Raw genomic sequence first — 19,474 nt, forward strand, 5'->3', positions numbered from 1 at the left:
CGAGGGGTCAAGTACCCCCTCGGTCTGCCCCGCTCTTCGAACCGGGACCCCAGCATCCCGGCCCCGGAAACCGACGGCGCCAGCCCGCTCGGGGGCTGCTTGACGACTCCTGGCCTAGCCTCAAACCCGGGCTGAGGCCAAGGCGGGCAGCCATATCGTCATCTTCGCCATCGTCTTCATCGTCGTCGTCGTCAGGCATTTCCGGCGACGGCTCCCTCGGGAGTCCATCCCTCTTCTGCCGACGACGGAGCTTTTCCAAGGCGTCTCGGGCCCGCGTCCGCTCGCGGGCCCGAGCCTTCTTCGCGTTCTTTTTCTCGTTGCGCGGCCCACCGCGTCCTCCAGGACCGGTGGTCGGGAAGGCTTGTGACACCCTACCTCCTGGAGACAGACGAAAAGTCTTGGCCGTGAGGACCAAGGGCAATCCGACGCAAGGAGAAAGAAGGAGCGGACACTCACCAGGGACACACACCCACGTTCGGGACGCATCAAGGGCTGAGAAAGGGCACCGGCGTCCGGTTTTCCCAATGCGACGGCTACCCGCCCATGGAGGTCATCGACGGGAAGAGGATCCGAGGACATCCACGAACCCTCCAAGTCGGCCTCTGGCGTCATCTCCCAAAGCGGCAACCACCGCTCCGCCAAGGGAAGCACCCTCCGTCGATGAATGGCAGCAATCACTCCCGCAGCGGTGAGCCCTCCTTTCCGCAACACCTCCAGGGCCTTTAGAAGGGGCTGGAGGTTCTTCTGTCTGTCGTGTGGGGTCCCGTAGCGCCAAGCATCGGCGGCGACGGTCACCACTCGCTGAGAAAATGACGGGAGCCTCCCGTCGTCATTTCGGAGATAGAACCACCGGCGCCGCCACCCTTTGTTCAAGGACGCAAGGATGGCGGGAATATACTGCGGCGCTCGCGCCTGCCTCAGCTGGAGGATGCAGCCACCAGCCCGCACTACCGCGCGGACCCTTCTCTCCCCCGTCGGCGAAGCAAAAAGCTCCGCGGAGAAGAAATGAGTCCAGAGGTCCCAGTGAGGGTCAATCCCCAAGTATCCTCCGCAAACCGCTGCGAAGATGGCGGCTTGCGAGATGGAGTTAGGGCTGAGGTTGTGCAGCTCCACCCCGTAGACATGCAGAATCGCCCGCATAAAGCGGCTTGCCGGCACTCCGAACCCCCGCTCGTGGAAGGAGACGAAGCTCACGACATACCCCGGCAGCGGGGACGGGGCGGCTCCGCTCGGGGGGGGCATCCACTCCGGCTGCCTCTCATCGAAGAGAGGGCGAAGTAAACCCTCAGCGACGAGGGCCTCCAGGTCATCCGCCGTGACTGTGGAGAAAGGCCATGGGTCGCGCGGCGGAACAATGGTCACCCGGTCGGCCATCACCAAGCAGAGGAGGTGGCGGCAGAAAGGACTGGGTGGGCAGTTTCCCTTTCTCTGGCTAATCCCTCGGGTTGCGAAAACCTAAGAACGAGGCAAGTAGCAGAGCAAAGAACCGTCACCGGACCCTCTCCCGAATATATAAAGACCCAGGCGAGACCCGTTCAACGCGTCGCCCGAACCCACCGCGGGATTCAAAACTCAAAGCGAAACGCTCGTTCCTCGAACCACTCGTCCCGTCGCATTAACTCTGCGGCGGGACATGCGGCACCTTTGGCAGGAGAAGCGGGCGACGCTTCGCCTTCGCCATAATGACCGCGTCAAAAAAGGTACGCCACGTCATTCGATTTCGTATCCTTTTCCTCTTTCTCTCTCTTACAACAGGGACCGGGAAAGGGGATACCCCGAAAGGGATCCTTCTCCACGAAGGAAACGGGCCCCGAGCCCCCCTACTGATCAGAGGTTCGAAGGCTGGCCCCTCGGAGGGGTTCAACAGCCGCCTCAGAGCGCTCGGGCTCCGCGCCCACTACTGGTCAGAGGTTCGAGGGCCGGCCCCTCGGAAGGGTTCAACCGCCGCCTCAGGCCACTCGGGCTCCGCGCCCACTACTGATCAGGGGTTCGTAGGCTGGCCCTCGAAGGGTTCACAGCCGCCTCAGACGCAAAGCGAGGGATGACCCTGGGTACGTTTGATACATAACCAAGGCTCGGGCTACGCTCCCGAGGTACCCTAGGACATTTCCGAGGCCAGCGGGAACGATCTTGTAACGGAATCCCATCAGAGGGAGGCATCAAGCCCTCGGACCCCGTCAAAAGGGGACCGGGTCGGGCAGATCACCCGCAGGTACTTTTGGAGCGCGCCTCCGGGCCTCTAGCCGACCCCTAATAAATGGGGCACGGGCGTCCACTCGGATTACCCGTCAGCAGCTCACTGGAGACACCATGTTCGGCGCCCTCCAAGGGCAACATGGCGCTTTCCCCCCCCCTCCTTGCGGAAAGGCGACGCAGGGGTGTATGTAAAAAAGTCGAGTCTGTCCTTGACCGTCCTCTCGCCCTGTGCGGAGGCTCGGGGGCTGCTCTCGCTAACCCGGCTTCGGCCAAACCGTTGACAGCGTCAACATACCAGCCCGAGAACTTGGAACCCGACCGTGCACCCGGGCTACGGCCAGCTCGCATGAGGGAACAACCAGACCGGCCGAAGCATCGCGAAACGCATTAAGACCTCGAAGGAGTCAAACTACTCCTCTGAGGCCTCGGGGGCTACACCCGGCGTGTGCGCTCGCGCGCACCCACCGGAACAAAATGCAACTGAGAAAGACCGGTCCCCTTGCAAAAAAGTGCGACAAAAGCCTCCAAACGAGTATTAACACTCCCTTCGAGGCTCGGGGGCTACTGTCGGGGACCATAATTAGGGGTACCCCCAAGACTCCTAATCTCAGCTGGTAACCCCCGTCAGCACAAAGCTGCAAAGGCCTGATGGGTGCGATTAAGTCAAGGATCGGTCCACTCAAGGGACACGATCTCGCCTCGCCCGAGCCTAGCCTCGGGCAAGGGCAGCCAACCCTAGAGGATTTACGTCTCGCCCAAGGACCCCCTCCAGCGGCAGACACACCTTCGGCTCGCCCGAGGCCCAGTCTTCGCCAAGAAGCAACCTTGGCCAAGTCGCCACGCCAACCGACCGTATCGCAGGAGCATTTAATGCAAAGGTGGCCTGACACCTTATCCTGACGCGCGCCCTTCAGTTGATAGAGCCAAAGTGACCGCAATCACTTCGCCGCTCCACTGACCGGCCTCACAAGAGGACAGCGCCGCCTGCGCCGCTCCGACTACTGTGCCACTCGACAGAGTGAGGCTGACAGCAGCCAAGTCCGGCCTCGGGCGCCATAGGAAACTCCGCCTCGCCCGACCCAGGGCTCGGACTCGGGCTCGGGCCCGGAAGACGATGAACTCCGCTTTGCCCGACCCCAGGGCTCGGACTCGGGCTCGGTCCCGGAAGACGACGAACTCCGCCTCGCCCGACCCAGGGCTCGGACTCGGGCTCAGCCCCGGAAGACGACGAACTCCGCTTCGCCCGACCCCAAGGCTCGGACTTGGGCTCAGCCTCGGAAGACGATGAACTCCGCTTCGCCCGACCCCATGGCTCGGACTCGGGCTCAGCCCCGGAAGACGACGAACTCCGCTTTGCCCGACCCCAGGGCTCGGACTCAGCCCTGGCCTCAGCCGACGGTCTCCACCTCGCCCGACCCAGGGGCTCGGACTCGACCTCGGCCTTGGAAGACAGACTCGACCTCGACCTCGGAGGAGCCTCCACCTCGCCCAACCCAGGGCTCGGACCGACCACGTCACAGGAGGCACCATCATTACCCTACCCCAAGCTAACTCAGGCTACGAGGAACAAGACCGGCGTTCCATCTGGCTCGCCCCGGTAAACAAGTAATGATGGCGCCCCGCATGCTCTATGACGACGGCGGCTCTCAGCCCCCTTACGGAAGCAAGGAGACGTCAGCAAGGACTCGACAGCCCCGACAGCTGTCCTTCCGCCAGGCTCCAGCGCTCCTCCGACGACCACGATACCACACGAACCGGGTGCCCAAACCTCTCCGGCTGCCACGATGGCATGTACTTAGGGCACTAGCTCTTCTCCGCTAGACACGTTAGCACACTGCTACACCCCCCATTGTACACCTGGATCCTCTCCTTACGCCTATAAAAGGAAGGTCCAGGGCCCTCTTACAGAGGGTTGGTCGCGCGGGGAAGGACGGGACGACGCTCGCGTAAGGCCGCTCGCTCCCTCCCGCGTGGACGCTTGTAACCCCCTACTGCAAGCGCACCCGACCTGGGCGCGGGACAAACACGAAGGCCGCGGGTTTCCCCTTTTACGCCTGTCTCCCTCCGGCTTCTTCCCCCCTTCATGCTCCGTCTCGCGCCGACCCATCTGGGTTGGGGCACGCGGCGACAATTTACTTGTCGGTCCAGGGACCCCCCGGGTTCGAAACGCCGACAAATATATCTGGGTAAAACTGTCAGACAGTTCATCCCCTGTCCAGTATTCAATATAGTTCAAAAGAAAGAGGCCACATGAAGAGCTACAATATACATTAATATCAACATAAAGATTACTATGAATGAAGAAGTTGGTAAAGAAGATTTTAGGGCGTACCTATCTGTCTGCTTTGCATATCCCATGTCTATTTCTCTGAGCGGCCAAGAAGCAACTGGAGGTCTGGCCACATGTGGTCTTTTAACTCCTTACGTTGAGATATCATATCAATTTGTCTTTGCAGTCCTTTAATCTTTATATATTGTAAAACAAAATTAGAGATTGGGATAAGTTAATATTGAATTTATAATTGTTTAGTTTGTGCATACTCACAGAGTTAGTGGGGTCTTTGCGGTATTGTGAAGTACCAAGTGAATCGAGCACTTGTATCTCCATATTTCTTGCATGGATCACGGTAAGATACCAGTGCGTCTCTCGGATGTTTATCGGAATAAACACCTACAAAACAATTATAAATACTTGCATAAGAATAAATTACATAAACACTAACTGTTTAGATTGCAAACTCATATGTACCATATAATGGTCTAGGTAAAGTAACACCCTTCGTTCAGCGCTACATATTTGTGTCATATCTTTAATTGGATATAGCTCCTCTGTTTTAATTTCAACATCACCATCTCGCTTCAGGAAATTGAACTGGAAAGCATTTTCTATGTGAACGTGACCTCCAGATCGACACTTTAGATGCTTTTGAGCTTTTATCAAATTTATGTAACAGTCTATAACTTGCAAGTGTGTAAGTTGTGGTTAAAAATATCAGGATGAGTAAAAAACTTATACATAACAACGTCGCCAAATCTCTACTACTTATTAAGGCTCTAAGAGTAGCCTGCCTTTTTTTGTTCTGCCATCCGTGAATCTGGACCGTTCGTGCGATCCGACCGTGCTCTGCCCCCGCCCCCTCACCCTCCCCCGTCCAAGTCGTCCCTGCCTTTGGCAACCACCCACCCCCACCCATCGTCGTGCAGGCACCGCCCCGCTCACCCTTCGGCGGCGTCGCCCACGAGGTCGATCCACTTGGCAACGCGCCCCTCCCCCTCCCCTCGACACGGTACGAGGTCCGGGCTGATCCGCCGCACCGTTGACCCCAACCGTACCCCCCCCCCGCCATGGCTTCGAGGCGGACGCAGAGGCGACGGTGGGATCGTGCCAACGAAGCACAACAATGGGTGGCACGCAGCGGCCGCCGACGGGCGATGACGCGCCTCCATGAACGGCCATGAGCGCTGACGCTTCTCTCGCCTCCTCCACCAACAACGGATTCTCCACAAACGGCCCTGGATCCGTTCGTCGCTGCTCTCTTATCTGCTCTTCCATCCAAGCATGTATGCCCACCCCCAATCGGACCATCGCTGGCCTCCTGCAGCTAGGCCGCCATCACCTCCTTCAAGGTATAGGCACTCCACCCACCTCAGTCCAGATGCACTGTCCTACTCACCTCAGTCCAGATGCATTGTCCTACTCCTGCCCTCCACTTCAGTGTCGGTCACCTCCTCTTGGGGCTTGTCGGGTATCAAAAACGGTTGTGCTGCGCTGGGGGATTTTGGGATTCCATCCTTTGCTGTTTGGCCTTTCATTACCTAATCCAGACCTCATCTAGAGATTTGGAAGTCCAAATTACATGGCCCCCGAACAATGGCAGCCAAACACCAGAGGTCCAATTAGTTTTAAAACCAATTCATGGGGTTTCACGTGCAACATCCTTGAGATGTTGAGGGAGATTCAACCATGGCGTGGAAATTCAACAAATAAAATTTATCTGTTGGTTGTCTTGAAGAAAGAAAAGCCAACGTTCCCATAGTCTGCCTCCAGAACTCCCTTGATGAAAGGTATTTTTGCGTGCATTCAAGAGGTACATGATAAGTGTAATGGTTTCACGTTGTCTGCAGATTTTGTTTGGATATTCACTAGATGAGTAATTTCACCATGGTTTAATTCTAACAATTGCTTTTATTACATTCAGGACTGCCAAGTTCTACTGTAATTTTGTCTTGTGTCCTATCAAAGTAAAGAAATATGTTGACATGCTTTGGCTGTCCTGTTGTAATAATTTTCCCAGTATCATATATTCCCCCTTCTATTTCTTCTGAGAAAAATGCCTGCCAGTTTGAACTCATGTTTGGTGCTGATGTTCTTGTGAGGACTGGACTACTCATCTGTTTTTTCAGTTAATTCTGCTTTTTGCAGGATTTTCAGTGAACTCCTATAATGTGAGCACTGGACTATTCATTATGTTTTTTGCAAGATTACAAGTTCATTATGTTTTTCTAGGTAAGGCCGCCAATTAAAGAGAAAAAATCCAAAAAAAGTATTGTCCCTTCATTCTTGAAGGAGTAAAAACTGAGAACCAAGTGGTTTGCTCTCATGAACCAAAACTGGCTAACTACTAATATTCATGTGCTGACAGAATGTTGGGTCATTCACTATTCTGTTTCCACCTATGATATATACACACACACTTGCAACTCTCTTGCAGATTCATTGGCTGTCGTCTCTGCCATTGGCGTGCACATACGTGTACAGTTGGGGGTCGAGCAGCCAGCTGCTGGACGAGGATGGATGGATCGGAGGATGCATGCATGGATCGAGCAGCGGGGTGTCCAAATCGCGCGCCTGTGAGCGGCTCACAGGATACGCATCACCGGCGGGGCGTTGTGCCATGACAAAGCTCCAGGGCCTAACCTCATCTCTCCTGTCGCAGGACGGTAAGTGCCTTTTCCCTGTTCATTCATCTCTTTCCTTTCCTTTTCTTTTTTTCAGACCACTCCATCTGTCGTCCTCCTTCATCTGTCCTATTGTACGCGTTGCGCGCCACTGCACGCCGAGGCGAAGCTTTCGCCGATGGCGATGACTAGCTGGCCTATCTACGTACGAATTGACAGTGTTTCTCTGTTTGAACAGCTAAGTTTTGTGGACCTTGCTGGTTCTGAGAGGGTGAAAAAATCTGGTTCAGCAGGAAAGCAATTGAAAGAAGCGCAAGGTATAAATAAATCTCTTTCTGCTTTGGCTGATGTTATTGGTGCTTTATCTTCTGATGGACAACATATACCTTACCGGAACCATAATGCTTATGAGTGATTATCTAATGTGGATTGTCTGCAAAAAAGGTACTATACTTTAGTCAGCCGTTTGCCTTTTCATTATGATTATCTAATGTGGATTGTCTGTAAAAAAAGGTACTATACTTTATGCAGTGCATGACCACTGAATGTCTTTGGTTTGCCTCATGTCCTCTACATAGAACTAGAGACTGTTGTTTTCCTTTTTTGCTACTGACTAAGAAGAGATCTAGATGCTCTGATATTCACAGAGGTAACTGCATGCCGGAGTAACTAATATTGGCTTTTATTTATCATTTAGTACCAAATTGTTGGCCTCCAACTGTATACATTTTGTTAGCTATTTATGTTTGCATTTTAGCTGGTGATATGGGTTAATAAGCTGATAAGATCCCTCCCTCTGTTTGCCATTATTATACTTTCATATAATGCATAGTACTACACATTTTCTTTGTGTTGTTCGTCTTAGTTGATATGATTATTTCAAACAGACAAGTTGCAGAAAATATCGTGTACCTAACAAAAAAGAGACTAATATGCTGCATAAAGTTCTTTGGAAAGTTGTGATTTCTCATATTTCTGCTGGAACTAAACAGTTTCCTCTGAAACTATTGCATTCTAAACAGTCCTTGGGCTGTTGCAATTAATGTCCGAGTTTGTTTCATATTAAAGGGAAGAATTGACAGTGTTTCTCTGTTTGAATAGCTAAGTTTTGTGGACCTTGGTGGTTCTGAGAGGGGTGAAAAAATCTGGTTCCGCAGGAAAGCAATTGAAAGAAGCGCAAAGTATAAATAAATCTCTTTCTGCTTTGGCTGATGTTATTGGTTCTTTATCTTCTGATGGACAACATATACCTTACCGGAACCATAAGTTAACAATGCTTATGAGTGATTATCTAATGTGGATTGTCTACAAAAAAAAGGTACTATACTTTAATCATCCGTTTGTCTTTTCATTATGATTATATAATGTGGATTGCCTGCAAAAAAAAGGTACTATACTTTAATCAGCCGTTTGTCTTTTCATTATTCCAATCTTTATTTTAATAGGTTGCATTTCCGGTTTTTATTCAGTACCAACAAAACCATTGGAGTACCTGCGTTCTATTCATAACGTGTGAATATGGAAATTCACAACGATTATATGGTGAACTCATGTTTCTTTTTCTAATGCAAGGAAAACTATAAAGTCTTCATTTTTCACTTTCTTGTCAGTATTTACGAACAAACAACCATTACTAACGAATATAAAAATGTATTGTTGTGTTCTACAAATGCTTACCAACAGTTTGAACAATTAAGGTCAATGTTTTTTGTATTTTTCTTAGAAATTGTTTCTGTTATTGATTAGTTAATGTCTATAATACTTTGATGGTTATGTCTTCATCCATATTAATTTGTTTGATATTATTGAATACGAATGAATTAGTACTATTTCTAATAAGACTCGATTATCTAATGCGTGTTTATTAATACTTTTAAGCTTAATAGTTTAATCCCAACTGCATGTATGGTTTTTCTTTTGGAAAACTAAAAATAAAATAAAATGATTGGTAGTTGTGGTAGCGAAGAGGAAATGTATAATTTAATCCCAACTGCATGTATACTTTAACGTGTGTCAGTGGAAGGGTTCTAGCAGGGATTCTCTTCCCTTCCGCCGAAAATCACCGAGGATCTATTCAGGGTGGAACTAACTCACATCGAGGTTTGCTCGAGCTCGCTCAGCACATAGCTGAACAAGGTCCGGACGACCGCTGTTATCTGCGTACACTGGTCCAAATTATCTGCACTGACCAGAAGAGGCTCATCTACGACACGAGGACGATGAAGGAGTGCAACATTCAGGTATCTAGAGCTCTGTACTGTACTTGTGTATGGTTTTGATCAAATGATCTATGATGTGCATATTATCTTATTTATACCCTGGTTTTTGGTACCCGGTTTCAGATATTTTTAGATATTTTACGGCCAGTTCAGATCAGACAAGAAAGGGTCATCTAGCAAAGGTTATCGGGATGTCAATCTTTTTGTCAAACAAGTAGATGGGAAAAATGTTACTGATTCAGAGAAATTGAGTGAGTATGCTTGCAAAGTTTTGGCTGTTTGGCTTATGCATATTGTATCAAATATCAAGTTTTGTTGTGAAGTTGGATGCCTGATGTGCTTAATTTTTTTATGGTGATTGTAGGATTTTGACTTGGAGAAGGCCCAGCTTGACCTAAGGCATGGCTACAACAGGGCTGAGATGAAGTTCAATGTGAATCGTGTTGATAACATGGTGATCTAGGCAATCTTTCTATTGGATATGCTTAACAAGGACATCAATTCCTTCTCCATGAGAGTCAGGTCTGTGTCTGTTGCTTGTTCTCCTATAATTAGTTATTTTTAAATTTCTAAGAAATGTCATAGGTCATATTTTTAGATAGACAGGTCTGGTTGAATATTCATCATAATGGCATTACATGGATTGTCTTCACAGGAATCAGTTTTTAAAGAAAATCTTTGTATTCTCATTTTAATTTTATATGCAGCCCCTCAAATCAACTTTGGAACCCAAATGGTCAAGCCTTTGGACGGAGCAAAGGTAATCGATTAAAGCGGCTTCACAACAGTAAGTTGTTTCTCCTCCAAATTCAGCTTTGGCACAGGAAAGACCGTATGACAGGCAGGTTTGGCGCCAATGGCGACGAGGCCACAAGTTATCTTATGTCTCGCTGTTTGTTAAATGTTTAGGTTGCTTGCGAAAATGGTGAACTTTTACTGTTTCGTAGTAGAAAGCATATTATGTCAATGCAAACTATAATTAATCAAATCTACATATTCTTTTGTTTTCTAAGATTTATAACTTCTACACAAAATTATTCTATTTAAATGAAAACAACAACCTGGTCCTTTGTCACCGTCCTTTGTCACAATTTCTATATTACTAGGCCTATTGAATGCAACTGTGCAATACACGTTTTACAGGGTTCTACATGTGTTCTTCAATAACCTTAATTCTATTTTATTGATGATTGTTTGTGCTGTAAGAAATGGTGCTTTGCAAAATTTAGAATAAACTATGTAATATTGATATTGTACTGTTACTAGGGTTTTATCCTCCTATATAAGAAGTTCAAATGGATAAACAATAAAGGCAGTGAGTTCAATCACCTTTAGAAGATCAATGTTTACTTTGCTGGTATGATACTCTTGTTGAGTAGTTTATTGAATATATGTGAATAGATAAGGTTGTTTTTAGTTAACAAAGGAGGCCACATTTCATATGTAGTCTCGGCATAACCTACTTGGAGCTTTTGCGCTTGCATGATTTTTTATGTTAATGCTAGCTATTATCATCTTTGGTTATTTTTCTTTTTTAATTATACTTCTCTGATAGATGGATGTGTTCTTTCTTCATAATTTACACCAATTGTGAACGAAAATTATAGTGAAGATTTTGATCTCAAGCAAGCATTAAAAAAAGAACAGGAGTTAACATACCTCATCCAACCTCTGCTATACCAAATCAGTTTGGCTTATAAAACCTTGATTGTATATCAAACTGTTCTCCACTGGTTTCTTTATCACCTTCAACAATAGTGGGAACAACAGACTCATGGTCACTGATAGCAAATGATTCATGAGAAGGACAATAGGGAGTAGATTCTGAAGATTGAACGGGTATATCAAGGTCCCCTCGTAACATATTCTTTATTCCACTGTCCTCTGGTTCTTTAGATGTCAAATTTTCATGGGATTCTTTGGACATAGCTTCACTGCCATTAACAACACCATTTGTAATTGCATATTCTACAAAAAAGTATTTTAGTTTTCTCGCCACTACAATGCTGGGTATTAATTAATACTTGAAAATTTGATATGCAGGTGGCTGAGGGACCCAGGAGTTGTGGGGCGTCACAGATAATCGGCATGGAATTTAGTAGTTTATAACAGTGCCTGAAGGAGCTAGGATTTATGAATCATTCTCCACCACCTTGAGGTACTCACCGGAGCCAGAATTTATGAATCGTTGTCCACCATCTCGAGGTATTCACCATGTTACTTTTTCCTTTTCAACACTAAATAATTGTTTGCTTAAATGTCAATATTATTTAGCTATTCCTTTGAAATTTACTAATCTATATTGAATAGAGACTTGGGTGGCTCCATCGCTAGCTTTGATGGCAATGGTTATACAAGTAATAAGTTTAAAGGTCAGGTGACTACAAAGTATCACCATTGCACTCTTCACATTCTACTAGTTAGGTGCCCGTGCGTTGCTACGACACATAAAATATTGAGAGGGATCTGTTGTTGCTCGCCCGGGTCGATGACAGGCTAACAATGTTGTTAGGCATCATCATCGGACATCGGGATATGGATAGGAGGATCCGAGACATGAGGAGCGTGACTACATGAGGATCTACACTGAACTAAACAAGAGCTTAGCGGCTCCCATCTTGAGAAACATGATGGACGTGTCCATCTTGCGAAACACGATGGAGATCCCCTTGCATGGACCACAAAGATAACATTAAATAGTACAATTTTCGTGCGTTGCGACGGTACATAAATTATTCAATAAAATGATATTGCACACCAATTACATAAAAATGAATAAATATCTGATAATTTCTGTCAATAACCAATGCATTGTTACTCCCAACTTTACATCGGCTATTTAAACTTATCTCACTATTTAATTTTATATGGTTTATTTTGATAAGATTAGGTGCCAACGAGGGAGGGAAGGGACAGCGACAGCACAACTCGGGAGGAGGGAGGTGTCTCTAAGTGGCCCGATGGAGGTGTTGCGTGGGCTGCTCGAGCTAATTGTGTCGGTCCAAAGAGCCAAACTTGTTGTCCATGCAAGACAAACAGTAGCAGGAAAAATAGGTCACAAATGTTGCTTCTGTCATATTGCTCATCCAAGACCTACTTTTAATATTGACAAAGCACAAGGCTTATGTACCCTAAGTCTTTTTTCTCGGATGCAATAACTAATGCATACTAATCAAAATTCTCTAGCAAAGCTGCAGATCGGAAATTGAGCTTCTCCAATTGTCTATGTTGATGGGATAGTCTATGCAAACCATTCAAGTCTATGGAAGCACACTGCACACATAAATATTCTAGAAAAACACTTCCTGACGAAAATTTGAGGATATTCTTGTACTCGCTTTTGTAAAGACAGTAAATAAAAAGTAGTTAAGAATAATACCAGCAAAGACCAATTTATTCATTTGCATCTTCTAAAAACAGATAGAGCAGCGCGGACAAGAAACATTTACAGAGAAAGGTCAGCCAAATCGAATGATTTGAAACCGTCTTGTACCATGAATCAGCCCTCTTCTTCTTGTGCGCTTCATCCAGTTTTGGGCCAAAGACTGTCGCGTTCTCCTTGTGCTAACCTGCAAATAACTGTTCCTTGGTCCAAACTCCTGCATCTAAGCTAGCAACATATGTGGCTCCAAGTGTTGTGGTCTCTATGTCAGGTAGTCTGGCAATAGGGCTGTCTAATAAATCAACCTGCAGGCAGGAAGTAACCAAGCTATCGTCAGTCATCCAATGCATTATATAAATATTTTGTACTACTTGAAGCTAACAGCCTACTATTGTGAACATGCATAATTTTTCACGCAAGATTGACTGTGTTCTGAGTTGGTCTTAATAGGAGAGAAGCAAGGAGAGTTAGCATCTCAACTTCGCCCATTTCCAACAAGCCAAAAACACTAACTGAAAGCATGGCCTTTTGGAGCAAAAATAACATGTATTGAAAGCACGGTAGTATAATTGGTCACAAATTTAATTATGAAAATATATGGATAAGTCATCTTTCATCTACGACATGCATGAATTCAACAACAAGAACCTAGGTGTTGGATCAATAATTCACCAGTAAAAACTATCAAAATAAAAATACGGAGACTAAGGATAATTATGGTTCATATGCAGCTTGCTAGTAGCAAGAAACCATGTTTTACCTTCTCAAATGGCTTAAGAGTAGCTTCATTTATTGGAAATAATTGTAGCTTCTGCTTCACGGGTGCATGTGAATCTACTTCCTTCATATGATTTATGCTAATGCCTGCAAATGCATATTAAAAATATCAGGATAATAGACTTGTATCTGTTACTGTTAACTTCAACGAGTGTGTTGAACAAAGTTCACCAAATACAAAAACTAAAATCCAGCTGCTAGAATCCATACCAACAACAGTAGGAAGTCTTTCTGATGATAAAAGTCAGTGTCCTTGCATCAACGTTACATAAAATTCCCGAGTTAATCGTGTCGTGCTCGAGCTCCTCAGTTGCATCAGCAACTAAAGAAACACCAACCATAGGTGGCATTGATTGCAACAAACTGGTAATTAGCCTTATACTAATATCACATTTCTACTAAGTACTAACACTTAATCCAAAATCTTGATGATTAAAAAAACTCATGTTTCAATGAAACGACTCCCATCCTAAAGTGGTGTATAGTAGTTCAAATGAAAATAGAGCCTTTGCAAGCATCACCATACCTATAATGGACTAAGATTAACTGGAACTATCTATCCATTTTGTGAACTTTTGGAAGCAGAAGAGCAAGCAAATAATCTTGCTAGCAAAGATCCAAATTCAGAAAGAACATTTAGTCACTGATGGCCACTCCAAAATTTTTTTGTGGAATTACCAAAAAATGTACCGATTAGAGGACCACTCCACTCTAGATTGTACAAATCAAGGAGGACTTACCGGACAGATTCATTGACCTCTGAATGATCAACCAATATATTAAGAAATATAAATACTTACCCTTCATTGATCAGATTCATTGACCTGGCAGGAAATTGTTGTACACAAATTTATATTTAATAGATGTCATCTAAGTAGAAAGCAAAAGATATTTGCTATTATAGAGCCTTGTCGGTGTCGGTGTCGGTGTCGAGCTTGTACCAAAATAATGTTTCACCTCCTCCGCCGTTGCAACATAGGTCGGAAACATTCCTAACAAACATCTATGTAAGTGCTCTAAACAATCCATAATAAGTATGCATATATTGCCATTTTGTAATTCAGCTCCCTCGTTGAGGAAAACTTGATGTCCAACCATTCTAATCCACATTTGTAAGATCACTAATAAAAATAATAAAAATATGCATGTTTTAATGAACATATGAACCAGCCATAATCTCATTGTTGGCAATGCAAATTGCCTATTTCGATTGATCAGAAGAGGGTACCTGTATTTCGATTGATCAGAAGAGGGCAATGCAAATTGCCTATTTCGATTGATCAGAAGAGGGTACCTGTATAACAAGAAACAGACATGCATGTTTTAATGAACATAAGCAAACAGGCACATAAGATCACTAATGAAAATAATAAAAATAACGAGGTAAGCAAACGGGCACATACCTACTGACTATTAGGAATAAGACATATATTGCTAACAAGGTGTATTTATGTTGTAATTCAGCTTACATAGTCGTGAGCGCCTTTTTCTAAACTTATGTATGATACAATCTATAATTCACCAGTATGCATATATAGGAATGTCGAGCTGCATACTTATCAATAATTCAGTCAGAAATTTTCAAGAAAACACTAAGGACCCTTGTCGGTGTCGAGCTTCACCTCCTCCGCCGCTCGTTCCTGCCTCCCCCCGCCCACCATGCTCTATTGTTCTTGCCTTGTTAGTACATAGATTGTATCATACATAAGTTTAGAAAAAGGGTTTTTATACTTGTCCTTTTACAGATCATGACTTGGACCCTAAGATATTCTATAGTTATTCATGATTTGTTATAGTTTGAAAATTGTCTCCAGATTGTCATGATTCTACAAATTATCAGTAAATTTTGTAATGTTATAGCTTGGACCTTTTCTTTGGTACTTCTTGGACTCACAGTTCAGAATTAAATCTAAAGAATTATGGTAGAAATTGTCATGCCACAGACTGCACAGTTACAGAAATTGTCAAAAGGAAGGCATCAGGTGAAGGTCGAGGTCAGGGATTTTATTAGGAAGGTTATGTAAAAGACTCACACGTGCCCTTCTATGGGACCAAAAAATAATATGACAAAGTTACTAAAAATGTAACAAAGGCAAACAAAATGAGTACTCACCAGGGACAGGATCCGGCGTCTTCTGCTCCTCCTTGGGGACTTGGACGTGAAAAGGCATTCCCTTGTACTGAATCAGGTCAGGCTGCTTCGGTTCATACCGCTCCCCATCAGGCAGAGAAATGTAGAACCCCAGGACATCTCCTTCCCCGTACCCTTCATCAGCGTACTTGTCCCTCCAAGCCTTAGTCACCTTGGCGCCATCGACGTCACGGTACCCAAACCCATAGGCGTCGAAGCCGACGGGCATCTGGAGGTCAGCCTTGTTGGTGGCCCATCCAAGGCGGGTGTGGCCGGTGGGGCCGAGGTGCACGACCTTGACCTCGAAGTACCACGCCCCTGCCACAACGCCGCGGGTCGCGCGCACCATGCGGAAGCCCTTGGTGCTGGCCGCGATGAGGCGGTCCTCCGAGAGCTCGATGCGCTCGGACTTGAAGACGCGGGAGAGGAGCACAGGCTGGCCGGGCGCGTCGTCGGAGCGCTCGGCGGCGAGGCGGGTCGCGGGGACGAGGAGGAACTCCTCCTCGCCGCCGGCGTTGGGCCTGGGGTTGGAGCCTCTGGCGGCACCAGATCGAGAGGATGGGGCGAGGAGAGAGCAGGGATTGAGGCGATTCTGGGGAGAGAGCGAAGACGGGGGCGTGCGCGGTGCTCGCGCGGCGTGGTGGCGGCGAGATTAGCGGGGTGGGGGGGAACGGGCGGAGCCGTGGTGAGGGTGTGGACGCCCTCCTTATCATCTTAAGGAGTAGTAGAGATATAAAATTTAAAATATATGCTTTCCAGTCAGCATAGGTATCATATTGCTGCATTGTTGAAATCCGAAACCTTATTATGCAGTGTTGAAGTGATACTACAGGAAGAAAACTCATTTTCGGCAGCCAGAAGCTGCCGAAAATAGGGCCTATGCCGCCGAAACCTTATTATGCAGTGCTGTTGTATGATAACTACAAAAACAGATCCAAACGATACACATGAAAAAATCTCTTTAAGGCCAAAGCATGTACCAGCATATACCTGAAAAAAGATATATTTTCTTTCTATTTTATATCTATAGATGATACAAAAATGTATTGCCTTCTACTCCAAAAACAATTATCTTATCCTACCAAAATCACCGGTCCTAGCAGTTGCTTGCCTGTAGCTCCAGTTTATATAATCTGGGCAAATAATTCCAAACATACAAGCCCTTACTCCAGTGCCGAAATGCCCATTTTAAAACTCTGACTGGGTCACAGTTAGCTTAGTGATCTAATGTTTATCCAAAGTATAGAGGTTTAACTCAGATCATCATTATAATTGCAGCAAGCCATGATAGTACCACTTCAGTCTTTAAGATAGACATACATTCATTTTTATAATCTAAAATAAATTTAGAGACAAAACATAAGCTGAAAAATTAAGGAGACATAAAACAAGAAGAAAACCAAACTACCATGTAACTGATGCAGTCTTAGTTTCCACACTAAAGTACAGTTCACTAATTAGTATTGGGAAAAATGAAGATCTCATGCACAACTTCATCCATCCAACTTAGTTGTTAGGCCCAACAAAATCACCTTCCTCTCTGTGATCTTCTCAGTCCTTCAGGTATGTCCTTGCCAGTGGAATTTTTGTCTCATCTGTATTTTTTCAAATCTTGCTATAGTGTGGAGTTCAGTTGTTTTAGTGCTTTAGGTGTACTTTCTGTTTGTAAAACATTTAAAACAGGTTGACAATCTGAATAATGAGTACAAAGGAAGGAACGAGTTTTCCTTCCCATCCGCTCCCAAAAAATAATATACAATACAGTAACAATATTTTTCTTTCCCTACATCTCTATCGAATAATACATCATCATGATAAGTTGTCATTTGGTCTATGACTTGTGAAACTGCAATCCCTCAGCAATCTCTTGTGCATTTTGCCTTTTAGATTCATGCAATTCCTGACCCAAGTCAGGTGTGTGTTCTTATAATGTTTCTCGCTTCTTTTTAATGTTTCTTGCCCCCCTGTTGCTCAGACAGAGCAGTTCGGAACCTTGGACATCTGATCAGGAATGAAGAGGAAAACAAAAACAAACAGTTTGTTCATTACTACTCAAAAGAACTTGGCCATTCGTATGGTACATTCATCCATCATATACGTATGTTATTACAAAAAAAGAATGGTGATTTTTAAAAAGAATCAATAGAAAATCAGACAGATGACCAAACCAAAAGGAGGAAATACCAAGAAACAGTAGCAAGCATTACAGTTCATCAAAGCAAGAGCAAATTAATAAATGAAGTAGAGAATAGGAAAGATAATCAATTTTGGTTTAGCTACACTTTTATCGTCTGATACCAGACGCATGCTACTGTAGGCGTGCAACACGCGCCTACTGCTCTAGCTACTCACTGTGTTTAGTAATTAAACTTTAATATGATCTTATTTTGTTTTTATCTCTTCACAGATATGATATTGACATGACCAAATGCGTTTACTGTGGGTTCTACCAAGAGGCTTGCCCAGTCGATGCTATTGTTGAGGGGCCTAACTTTGAGTTTTTTATGTCTTGCTGCTAAGCCTTGATATGCATTTAGGTACTGTTTTTATGTCTCTAGGAAATCAATCTATGTTTTCTCAACTTCTGGATCATTTAATACTTGAAATAGCTGGCTAACCATTTGAAAAGATATATGAGATATCATGAGGAAGTTATCTTCACACATGATAGAGAACAGAAGTTTAGAATTTTTTTTTCTCTAAACTCAGATTTGATTTCACATGACTATAGTTGCTACTGCAATCTTAGGGAAAAGAAAAAACGTGATAATATGTTACAGAATAACAGCTGCCAATCTAATATACATTTAGTGCCCAGATGAATGAAAGTTCTTCACTACAGTAACTAATTTTTTTGGTGGCTTGGTGCAGCCATATGATTTCCTCTCGCTGGTACCTGTCATTGAAGGAGCTGGAGGATCAATAACTGATTGGAGAGGGGACAAGCTCTATTGGCCTGTTACTGCAGAATCACAATCCACAAGTATAATCTTCATCCCTCTTTAAAATTCATGAAGCCCTTTTTGATGTCTTCAAGTCCTTTCTATGTTTCCTTAGCTCCAGAGTGGCCCTCTGGTTTCAGTAATTTCATAGGTTAATTGTGCCAAACTGCATTATGGCAAAAACTTGCCCTATGTCACTTCAATCGTGCACTCCTTGCTTTTTAATCAACAAAGTTTTAGTTCATCTCATTCTGCACTATTGATTTTTTTGTAGGTTTTAACGTGGTAGCAGTTGGGGATGCCCGTGTCCACAAAGAGGCCCTTGATGCGTTGCAGTGGCGCTAGCGTGCTCTTTAGATAAGCATTATACTAATAACCAACTATTTAGACATTTACATGTGATATTTGTATGACCAATAATAAGCTTTACCTGTATGCTTGTTGGTTGGCCTCAACCTTTGCACTAATAATAGACAGCTTGGTTGTAAACTACCAAGCAGTGGCTTGCTGTTTGCACCAAGCAGATATTATGTCTTGGGAACGCTAAATGTGTGAGGTATTACCTTAGTGTGAGCTTCCCTTGCACCCAGCAATTCAGCTCCATTGTGCAGTGCTTGGGGATGCTTAATCGAGAGTTTGATTGTTGTTGCTTCCATGGCTTTCTGGGTGCTGCACCATAGCTGAATTGCGAACTATGATTTCCAGCCTTGAACTTTGGATCGAAGTCTAGGGTCAGTCTGGGCTTTAGGCGATGACGTTTTCTGGCTTCAGATGCCCAAGGGTCATTGAGCCATGTCTCCAATCGTCCAATGGTTATAAAAAAAGAATAGGTACACATATATATTGTTTGTTTTCATGGTATTATAATGTTTTCAAATTAAATTCTTTTTTTGCATGCGTGGCATTTATTCTGCATAATATTTTTTCT

General features: G+C 44.9%; 1 protein-coding gene, 1 long non-coding RNA gene and 1 pseudogene across 3 annotated transcripts; 2 read left to right on the forward strand and 1 right to left on the reverse strand.

Moving 5' to 3' along the window:
- Positions 1-8,549: 8,549 nt before the first annotated feature.
- On the forward strand, positions 8,550-10,061 carry LOC103638277 (uncharacterized). Its single transcript, XR_002265037.2, has 5 exons — positions 8,550-8,637; positions 9,113-9,335; positions 9,438-9,565; positions 9,679-9,836; positions 10,022-10,061. It is a non-coding gene; the product is annotated as an uncharacterized lncRNA (long non-coding RNA).
- A 2,568-nt stretch (positions 10,062-12,629) lies between these two features.
- Positions 12,630-16,251, reverse strand: LOC103638279 (SPRY domain of Ash2 superfamily - glycerol kinase superfamily pseudogene; annotated as a pseudogene). The gene is made up of 4 exons (XR_004549286.1): positions 15,587-16,251; positions 14,702-14,767; positions 13,457-14,465; positions 12,630-13,001 (listed from the first exon to the last, which is right to left on the reverse strand). The product of XR_004549286.1 is annotated as an SPRY domain of Ash2 superfamily - glycerol kinase superfamily pseudogene (transcript).
- Positions 16,252-16,672: 421 nt separating this feature from the next.
- LOC103638278 (bifunctional phosphatase IMPL2, chloroplastic) lies at positions 16,673-19,199 on the forward strand. The gene is made up of 3 exons (XM_008661237.3): positions 16,673-17,702; positions 18,476-18,587; positions 18,821-19,199. Exons 1-3 carry the CDS (start codon positions 17,616-17,618, stop codon positions 18,889-18,891), a joined length of 270 nt encoding a protein of 89 aa, XP_008659459.1. The 5' UTR covers positions 16,673-17,615; the 3' UTR covers positions 18,892-19,199.
- The last annotated feature ends 275 nt before the right edge of the window (positions 19,200-19,474 follow it).

The sequence above is a fragment of the Zea mays genome, chromosome 9 (assembly GCF_902167145.1).
Source record: "Zea mays cultivar B73 chromosome 9, Zm-B73-REFERENCE-NAM-5.0, whole genome shotgun sequence".
Taxonomy (NCBI): Eukaryota; Viridiplantae; Streptophyta; class Magnoliopsida; order Poales; family Poaceae; genus Zea; species Zea mays.